The 10,360-nt window shown below is 49.9% G+C and overlaps 2 protein-coding genes across 2 annotated transcripts; both read right to left on the bottom strand.

The window, feature by feature from the left end:
* Positions 1 to 6,518: 6,518 nt before the first annotated feature.
* Positions 6,519 to 7,097, bottom strand: LOC148791918 (uncharacterized). The gene has a single exon (XM_088888328.1). It carries the CDS (start codon positions 7,095 to 7,097, stop codon positions 6,519 to 6,521), a length of 579 nt encoding a protein of 192 aa, XP_088744454.1.
* Positions 7,098 to 7,715: 618 nt separating this feature from the next.
* On the bottom strand, positions 7,716 to 8,540 carry LOC104594015 (uncharacterized). Its single transcript, XM_010254133.1, has one exon. It carries the CDS (start codon positions 8,538 to 8,540, stop codon positions 7,716 to 7,718), a length of 825 nt encoding a protein of 274 aa, XP_010252435.1.
* Between the last annotated feature and the right edge of the window lie 1,820 nt (positions 8,541 to 10,360).

The raw sequence follows: 10,360 nt of genomic DNA, 5'->3' as shown, positions 1-10,360 counted from the left end.
ATCATTTCTTGTGGCAAGATCAGTTGAAGTTTTGCCTTTACAAAGTTGGTGTTTGTAGAGTATTTTTATCAAAGCGAGATGAATTCTATGGAAAATGCTTGGGTCTAATGCACTTATAAGATAATTTTGCATAAAAAACAATAGTTGTGCATTATATCAACTTGTTACCTAATTACTAATTTGTCATGTACTTTTACTCTAGAAAAAAGGTGGGTGATTTCAAGAGAAAGGTCAAGTAGGAAGCAATGGACCCTCGAAGAGACTTTAGAACATATTGAGAAAGTAGTGAAAATTGAGAAGGATGAATTAAATAGGATGCATGAGCTCATTTTAATTGTAATAAAAAATGCATGCATCAAAGATGAGTATTAAAGGGCCAAATTTATGTATTGGTGGAAGATGATGGGCTATCTAGGCTTTCCTTTGTTTTTCAGTTTCTATTGTTAACTTATTACTTGAATTCATCAATTCAGCTATGAAGTTTGAACTCAAAAAACAAACCATTGAAGGATAGATATTTGGGCTTACGTGACTTCTTTTTTTACCAGAACCCGAGTAACTGGTTGGGTTTTTCTCTCACGCCACACCTAAGCATCAATGAAGGATTTGGAGGAGACGAAGGGGTCTCCTCTCACTTACCTATTATGCCATTGCATTCCGATGGTTATCTATATGTCATGGATCCCTTCAGATGGTCACATGGAGGAAGTACTCATGAACAAGAGTCTTCTTTGGTGTCTGTCTCTTTCTTCTATCTTTCTCTTTTTCTCTGTTTTTATTTTCTATATAATTCTCAGTATCTACAAACTTCATCCTTGCCATTTTTCTTCATTCATTGATACGTTTTTATAGTTGTAGATCCATAGTTTCGGAACATATATTTTATTTATTTAACCATTGTTCTTTTTCCTTCAATCCACCTCCCCCCTCTTTCTTCTCTAGTATGTATTAGAGAGAGGTGAGGGACATAGAGGGGAAAAAATGAATAGAAAAAAAAAAGGAAATGACAGGAAGAAAGGTTGAAACTTATTAATTCAAATAATATTTAAATTAAAAAAATAGTATATTCAAAAATTGATGATCAATATATATATATATATAATATATATATATATACAAAAAAAAACTTCATACGAGGTCATTCACTAGTTCTCTAGTAAATTAGAAATAAGTTAGGAAATAAATAGGTGATGTTGCTCAATCTGAGGTGGTGCATGAACTAAGTAGAGCAACCAGATAGTCCTTGCTGACAGGGCAAGGCCGCGCTTCAAGACCTGTGATCAAGAAAGAAGTTAGAGGCCCGAGGAGTTATCCCCGGATAAGTACTCCGACGCTCAAGTCAGTAAGAGGTGGTGGTTGGTCGGGCCGAGCTATGAGGATGCTGATCCGAGCTAAGTAGCAGTACTAGTCTCAGAAGTTGGATCCCTTACCTCGAACATGGAGTGCATTTTTATAGCCGAAGATCCGTGTCCTGGCCGGATTGGGCTTTCGGGGTTGTCGGTATGAGGTTAGCCACCGAGGTACTCGGGATAGAGTCCCATTCCCTAGCAGAGTCAGCTTTCCTTACTCCTCCTTATCTGTAGTTGTGCTCATCCGCATGACATGTAGTTGACATGTAGTTGTGCTCATCCGAGCTAGGGTAACGTGGCAGGGCGATAGCTGGGCGGCCACGTGTCTCACAGGACCAGCTCAGCCATAACCCGAACACCATTCCCCCAGTTCTGAAGTCGAGGGATGAAGTAGTCCAATTTGTTCTTCAACTGAAGAACTTCAAGTTGATGTCTGGATGGGCATCTGGCCCTCTTGGTGTTCCTCGGTGACTGTCGCAATCTTGAGAACCGGACAATATGGGGAATGGCCGAGGAATCTTCCCATTGTCGGCTACAGAACTCTAAAAGCTCTGACTTCGGAATTCAAACCACTCCCTAGTCCTACAACTGAGGATGGGGAGTGTCTGGCCCGAAGTGTTGCGCGGTGGTGTAGCTTGGCAGAGAGCCAAGGTGTCGAACTGAGCTTCCAAGTCCGTCCTGGTGGGGTCGAGGAAGGGATGTGATTCCAAGTGGAAGTCGAGCTTTGGTGTCGTGGTGATTCTCGGCCATGGTGCATCGAGCTCCGGAATTGAGGTTGTGATGTTCGGCCATTGGACGCCGAGCTGCAGAGACGGGTTCCTTCGGAGTTGCCAAGCAGTGAAACTGAGGTCATTGCGATTCGTCCGTGCCATGTCAATCATTGCCGAGGAGTCTTCCGCTCGTCGGCTGCAGAACTTAAATGATAACCGAAGTTTCGGTTCCCGAACCACTCCCCCAATTATGTTGTCGAGGAGGGGGTTGCTCGACCAGACTACTGTGCAGCCTTGTAGCCTTAAGCGACCTAGCCTAGGACTTGAGTGGCCTAGCCAAGGGTCCATGTCGAAGGTTGGACCAATACTGTGGGTCTTCGCGTCGATGATTGGACTGGTACTGTAGTCGAACCGATGCAATTAATAGGCGTAACCGCTGCCTATAGAGGATGTCGTTTCGGTTTCCAAGGCTTCCCGTCGTACGCTATTGGTCGCGTTGATAGGTCTTCTGAGGCATTTTCAAAGGTGCTTCATCTGCACCGTTGATGTCTCCTCGGTCTGTGCCCCTAATGGTTATAAAAGGGAAGATGTGGGGGACCCACTATCCTTAGTATTGCTTGCAAGAAGGTGTTGGCACTCACTGCTCGGGAGGTTGTTCGGCAGATAGCTCGGCAACTAGCACGGAAGATAGCTCAGTGGCCTTCACTCCTCAGTTCTTATAAATTACCCAGTATATCCTTTTCATCTCATCAGTCATCTTCCTCTTTCGGGTCCTCTAGTAGTTCCGGTTCCAGCTCTTCTCACGGCTCGAACTATGAACCTGAGCTGAGAGATTTTGTGGTTGTCAAAGTTGAGGTGGATGAGGCTGGTCCCTCCGGGATAGAGGCGGAGCTTCCTCTACAGGAAGGTCACCGGTTTGGCACCACGCCCTGCGTCTTGGCGCCCGGGGATATGGCTCGGATCCTAGCTACGTATGCCATTCCCGTAGAATACCAAATGAGGTGTCTGCTTCCCGGGCAGATGGCAACTGATGCTCAGCCTAGTGAACTATGCGCTTATGAGCACAGCTTGGAGGCAGGGCTGAGGTTCCCGTTGAGCGAGGGGTTCACCAAGGTGCTAAACTAGTACAGGGTGTTGCTGGTGCAGCTAATGCTGAACTCCTTTAGGTTCTTGCTCGACCTTATGTCCTACTGTGTTGTCTGCGATATCGAGCTGACCCTGGGGATGGTGAACTTTATGCTCTAGCTGAAACACCACCAGTAGGGGTACTATTACTTCTCCACTCGGTGGAATATTCGGTCATTGGTCGGGGCCCCTTCCTCCGTGAAGCATTGAAAGGAGTCATTCTTCTTCGTGCGCATTCCCGGGGGTTCCCCTTTTCTTGCCGAGCTGCAGGAGCCGAGGACGACTCTGCCGCAAACCCAATGGTCGGCACTCACTTGGGAGGAGAGGTCAGCCTTGAGCATGATCAATGAAATCGACGTTATCGCGTACACATGCTCGAAGATGCTAATGCTCGTCGGGCTAATGGAGAGGGTGGCTGGTCTGTTTCCTTTACTTCTTCGTTCGTAGAGTTAAATTTATCTTGTTAGCCTTTTACTTACCTTGGGTATCTTGTGTTACAAGTATAAGTATGGCCAGCGAGGAAGAGATTGTTCGCCGGATGAAGGCACTTCGGCAAAGGCAGGAGCGAGCCAGTGTGCAACCGGAAGCTCGTCCCGAGACAGGAGAGAGGCCACGTTCCGGGGACAGGGTAGCTCATTGGCAAAGGAGAGTCCGGTAGCGGGAGGCTGAGGAGGACGACGTTGTCGTGGTCGACCCTCAAGGGATTCGTCGTCCCGTAGGCGTGTCGGTAATTGAGGTAGGCAGTAGCTTGGTTCTGCGGGGAATCATGACAATGTCAATAGCTCGGGAATCAATCAGGGTCGGCAGCGGAGCCCTGGAGTGTGCGCTGCTACGGTCTGCAGCCCAAGTAAGTCCCCTCTCCTTATTCCTTGTGTTTCGTTCTCTTTCTTAGTATACTTACCGTGTTCGTCTGTAGAATGCTTGTGCGGCGGTTGCACTGGTTAATCATCTTCGAGACCTTCGATCATTGTACGAACAGGAACACTCCGAGTATCCGCGGCAGAAGGCCTAGTTGGCCGAGCTGCAGGCTGCTGGGGAGAGATCTACCGCTCTTGAGAGGGAGGTGGCCGAGCTAAAGGTACAGCTGGCCGAATAGGCCAGCCTTGTCTGGGATCTGAAGTGAGAGATTGTCGAGTTTAAGGCAGAGCGAGACAGGTTGAGGCAGGAGGCTGTCGATGAGGCAGTCAACCAGTACAAGGCGTCGGAGGAGATGCAGTTGCAAATGGAGAATACGCCGAAGCTTCCTTTGCGACTAGGTTCAATCTCTTCCGTTGAAGGATCCTTCGCCGCCATCCGGAGTTGGCTGATGAGTCGCAGGGCTGGGGTGCTTTCGATCCGGATTCTCCGCAAGGATCCGCCGAGGGAGCTGATGTTGAGGTCGAAGCCGTTGATGGTGCTGTTGACTCTACTGCTGAGGATTGAGCGGCTACCTTCTCTCTCATTTTTTTTCTATTTTTTTTCTCTTAGGCTCTGTATGTCGAGCCTTAAGTGATGTAATGAACGATTTTGAGTTGAATATTTAGTGTTTCTTATGTCTGCCCATATGTTGCTATCCTAGTGCCTTTTTCTTTTCCCAACCGAGGCATGTTTGGGCGGACTATTGTATGTGCCGGGCTAGGCTATGCCTTGGCATCTTATTGTATAGTTTTCTGTTGGCCTTATTGTACCATTTTCTGTTGGCCTTGTGCGACTTCTTTGTACTTCTGCGATATTAGTTCGTTGGCCGAGGCATAGCTGGCTGGGCTACACTTCGGTGTCCCCAGTCTTGTGCCGACCGAGATGTAGTTGTTCGAAGCATAGCCGGTCAGGTTATGCCTCGGCATCCCCGGTTTTGTCCCGACCGAGGTGTAATTGGCCAAGGCAAAGCCGACCGGTTTATGCCTCGGTATCCCCGATCTTGTCCCGAATGAGGTATAGTTAGCCGAGGCATAGCTGGCCAGGTTATGCCTCGGCATCCCCGGTCTTGTGCCGACTGAGGTGTTGCCCGAGATCTTTCGATTCCCGAGTTCTCAGCCATGGGACCCTCAATTTCCGATCTCGGGAGCCTTTGGGGCCCTTCTAGGGCTAGTCGTTTCCCAGCCAGCTCAACTGTTAAGCCGACAGTTGTGCGGAGTTCCTCGACCGCCCTCAGGCCTTGGTGGGTGGGGGCGTTCTTCCTCCACATTTAGGCTCAGCCATTGTTAGCTAAGTCAAGTAGCTTAGTCAACGATACCCTGCCGAACTGGGCGTAATGGGCTCAGTCGTTCGGGGATCGACGGAGACAACTCAGTTGGCAGTGCGGCTCAGCATGTGTGTGCGGTGGGCATGTGCGCGTCTTGGGGTCAAAGATGTAGCTTGAAAGAAATGAAACTTTTATTGCTTACAAGTCTACTAGTAGTACATCCTGAGATTTCCCGAGTTCCAACTCCTCAATATTGGTCAGCCATCCAGGTCTTCAAGCCTGTAGGTACCTAGGCCAAGGACCTTGGTGACTTTATATGACTCTTCCTAGTTCGGTCCGAGCTCTCCTTCTTTGGACGTGGGTACTATGACTTTATGGAGGACGAGGTCGCCAGTCTTGAATTCGCGTCTTCTAACTTTAGTGTCATAGTACTTCGCCATCCTTTGCTATTGTGCTACCATCCTAACATATGCTCGATTCTGGGCTTCCTCGATCAGGTCTAACTCTGTGCGGAGGTCCTCATCATTCTGGTCCTCATCGAAGAGCTTAGTCCGGAGGGTTGGGGAGCCAATCTTTATAGGAACCATAGCCTCGGTTCCGTAGGTCAGGCTAAAGGGGTCTCACCGGTTGCTGCCCGTGGAGTAGTCCTGTATGCCCAAAGTATGCTCGGCAGTTCCTCGGCCCACCCCCCCTTGGCCTGGTCCAGTCGAGTCTTCAGGCCATGCAACAAGGTTCGGTTGGTCACCTCGGTCTGCCCATTGCTTTGGGGTCGATGTACAACTGTGGTTCGATGGTCGATCTTCAGGTCAAAGCAGAGGGCTTCGTGGATTACCCTGAGGGCGTAGTTTGCCTCAGATGAGGAGAGACATTTCAAGTAGGGGAGAGTATGTGAGCGGCGATAGAGTTGACCTTGGATAAGACAGTACCAGGCTGATCTATGCTAGAGTTTCTTTGCTTCTATCCGATCTTCTGGAAGTGTGCCTTCACAGAGGTACTATGTTATAGGGTCCATCCAGGATGAGTCGTGTTGTACCGGGAGGACAAGGAGAGCTGTCTGCTAATGCTCGGCTAGGGCAAGGTGTCCAACCGTGCTGTTTTTCCAAGGTTGGTTCTCGGGGAGCTAGCCAACTTGGATATTGCGTCGGCTCTTATGTTCTCGGCTCGAGGAATTTACTAGATGTTGAAGTGCTCAAGTCGCTGGATAAGCTCATACACCTTCTGTAGGTTCCTTGCCATCGTGGGCATTCTCGTCTCAAATTGTCCGTGGTGGTTGACTACCAGCTGAGAGTCACTGAAAGATTCTATTCTCTGAGCTCCCAGGTCTAGGGCGAGGCGTAGCCCGGCGATCAAAGCCTCATACTCAGCCTCATTGTTGGACGCTTTAAACTCGAACCTGAGGGCATGCTCTAACACCGTGTCATTCGGGCCAAGCAGAATAAGACCAGCTCCGTTGCCTTGCTGATTGGATGAGCCGTCCATCTGTAGGGTCCATATTTGCGGCGGCGGGGCAGGACCCTCGGTGGTGAACGTGCACTCGGCAATGAAGTTGGCTAGGGACAGAGCTTTGATCGTAGGTCGGGGTGCATACTCGATGTCGAACTCACTTAACTCCATTCTCCATTTGATCAAGTGGTCAGATGCTTCCGGCCTTTGGAGGAGTTGCCTAAATGGCTGGTTGGTGAGCACTCGAATAGTGTGGGCCTGAAAGTACGACCTGAGCTTTCTGGCCGAGGTGACCAAAGCCAGAGCCATTTTCTCCAAGTTGGAGTACCGGGTTTCTACGCCGCCAAGGACTTTACTAGTATAATAAATCGGCCTCTGTACCCGGTCTTCCTCCTTGACTAGTACCGAACTAACGACCTCATCCCTGCCTGAGAGGTAAAGCAATAACTCATCCCCTGGGCTCGGCTTGGTGAGGAGAGGCGGCGAACTTAGGTACCGCTTTAGTTCTTTAAAGGACCGTTCACATTCCTTGGTCCATTCGATGTCCTTCGGTCGTTTAAGGGCTTTGAAGAAGGGCAGACACCAGTCCGCGGATTTGGACATGAACCTGCTAAGGGTGGCTATTCTACCAACGAGTCGTTGTACATCTTTGTGGGTTCGGGGGGATTGCATATCAAGGATGGCCTATATTTTCTCTGGGTTTGCCTCAATCCCCCTTTGCGTCACCATGAACCCCAGGAATTTACCCAAGCCGACCCCGAAAGCACATTTGGTCGAGTTCAGCTTCATCTTATACTTCCTAAGGGTATTGAAGACTTCCTTTAGGTCGGCAAGGTGTTGCTCGGCTTTCTTGCTCTTCACTAGCATGTCATTGACGTATGCCTCTACGTTTCGGCCGAGCTGATCTTTGAACACCTCATTCACCAGTCATTGGTCAGTGGCGCCGATGTTCTTGAGGCCAAAGGGCATGACCTTGTAGCAATACAAGCCGCGGTCGGTGATGAAGGCTGTTTTCTCCTGATCATCGGGATGCATTCGGATCTGATTGTACCCTGAGAAGGCATCCATAAAGCTCAAGAGTTCATGGCTCGCCTTTGCATCGATAAGTTGGTCGATCCTTGGTAGAGGAAAGTTGTCTTTTGGGGTAGGCCTTGTTTTGTTCAGCCAGTCAGGATACTTGACCTCCCGAATGAAGTCGATGTCGAGTAGCTTTTGTACTTCATCTGCAATCACCAGCCACCATTCTGTTGCGAAACTCCTCTTCCTCTGCTCAACAGGTCGATAGCGGGGGTCGGCGTTCAAATGGTGTGTGAGGACTTCGGGGTCGATCCCCGACATATCTGTTGTCGACCAGGCAAATACATCAGCGTGGTCTCTCAATAACTGTACAAGCTTTTTTCGAATGTGGTCATTTAAGAGAGAGCCAACCTGGACTATCCTCTCGGGGTCTCCTTCGTTAAGAGGTACTTGGATGAGGTCTTCGACAGGTTGGCCGCGTTTTGTCCTCACCTCATCTCGGAAGTCATAAGCTTCTATCATTAGTGTTTTTGCGGCCAACCGTGGTCCTTGGCAGGAGAGCAGGTAGCATTGCCACGTAGTTTTTTGATCTCCACGTGCTACCCCTATACCATATTTGGGGAACTTCATAGCGAGATGGAATGTGGAGACTGCAGCTTGAAGAGCATTAAGGGTCGGCCTACCAAGGATGGCGTTGTACGAAGAGGGGCAACGAACCACAGTGAAGTCCACCATGGTCGTCGCAGTAACGTCACCGTCTCCAATCAGTAGGGGAAGAGTTATTCTCCCAGTGGGTAGGAGGGACTCCCCAAAGAAGCCCATTAGGGGAGTGTTGAGGGGGTGAGGCGCTCTTTGTCGATGCCGAGCTTTTCAAACGCATCCTCGAAGAGTACATCGGCGGAGCTACCCGTGTCAACAAGGATTCGTTTTATCTCGTGGTTGGCCACCTCGGACGTGATGCTCAAGGCGTTGTCATGCGGGGTCTGAACCCCCCGGAGGTCATCGTCGGTGAACATGATGGTCTGGCCACGCTTCTTCTTGTGCCCCTGGTTGTCAATCTCGCATAGTCGCACATACTTCTTGCGCCTCGAGCTACTCTCCCCTCTTGCAACGATTCCACCTGATATGACATGGATCACACCAGCAGAGGGAGCTCAGGGCGGTGGTCGAGCATCCTTCGTGCTCTGTTCTTCCAGTGTCAGCTTCTCGCTCTTGATGAATCCGCCGTGGTATCTGTGCTTGATTAGGTCTTCAATGTGGTTGCATAGGTCGAAGCAGTTCTCTGTGTCGTGGCCATGATCTCTATGGAACTCACAATATTTGTCGTGATTCCTCTTGTTGCTTTGTGTTTTCATCTTCTCAGGCCAATGAACGTAGTTGCGGTTGCAGATTTGCATCAGAACTTTAGACCACGACACATTGAGCAACGTGAAGTTCCAATAGGTCGGTGTGGGTGTCCGTGGTCTGTGGTCGGGTCGGCGGTCTTGCCTGTTATGGTCTCGGTCTGATCTTTTTGACTTTCGCTCCTCGGTATCTCTCCTCCTCTTGTCGGGCCTCTCTTCCTCATCCCGTAGTTGTGTTTGCACTTCTTCTGCATTGATATACTTCTACGCAAGGCTCATCAACGCAGCCAAGGTTTGCGAAGGGTTTTTGGAGATGGAAAAGTTGAATGGGGATGGGCGGAGGCCATGCTGGATAGTATTGACAGCCACAGACTAGTTCAGGTTCCTGACCTGTAGTGCTTCCTTGTTGAATCTGGCCAGGTAGTCCCTAACAGACTCATTTTTCTTCTATCGCACCTACATGAGACTGGCCAAGGTCTTCCAATGATTTTGACTCATTGTGAACTAAATGCGGAACTGGGTCTCCAGCTGCTCCCACGACGCTATTGAGCGTGGGGGCAGGGAGGAATACCAAGTTTTGGTTGGACCTGCGAGAATGGCCACTAAGGTTTTGCACATCAAGCCCTTGGAGGATCCGTGCAACATTAACTGAGCCCTTAATGCTTCGATATGGTCAGCGGGATCAGTGTTTCCATTGTACTTGTCAAGGCCCGCCATCCTGTGGGAGGTACCTCATCCACAATTTCCTGGGTGAAGGGTGGCTCCTTGGCCATGGGCACGAGTGGTGGCGTAGGCCGATCTTCAGCTGGCGCCGTGATTCTCTGGCTGTTCTCTAACTCCTCTAAGCGCTAGCAGAGTTCTCGAATCTCGTCATCCCTTTGGTTCGGAGCCGCAGTGTGCATCACCCTTTCCTTCTTGGGGCACGCTGCCCGGGCCTTCACGGAGCTAGACTCGGCGGTGGAGACCACATGAGGTGGCGTCTGTCTGTCGAGCCTCTCTTTGGTCAGGATCTACATGGTTTGGTGTGTCCTGCTATGAGAGCGGACGAAGGAGGCCAACCTTCTTGTCGTATCTAGCTTTTCTTGGTTGGATCGTGCTATGCCCTTGTTTGCTTGGCGCGCTTTGGGGTCCTCGGGACGAAGATCATCCTTCGTGCGCGTTGGTATGTAAGGGGGGACGGTCTTGCTAGGTGGTGCTGCGGATCCTAGGTTC

The sequence above is a fragment of the Nelumbo nucifera genome, chromosome 5 (genome assembly GCF_055504915.1).
Source record: "Nelumbo nucifera cultivar China Antique chromosome 5, China Antique-T2T, whole genome shotgun sequence".
Taxonomy (NCBI): Eukaryota; Viridiplantae; Streptophyta; class Magnoliopsida; order Proteales; family Nelumbonaceae; genus Nelumbo; species Nelumbo nucifera.
This window is presented reverse-complemented; position numbering and strand designations above follow the sequence as displayed.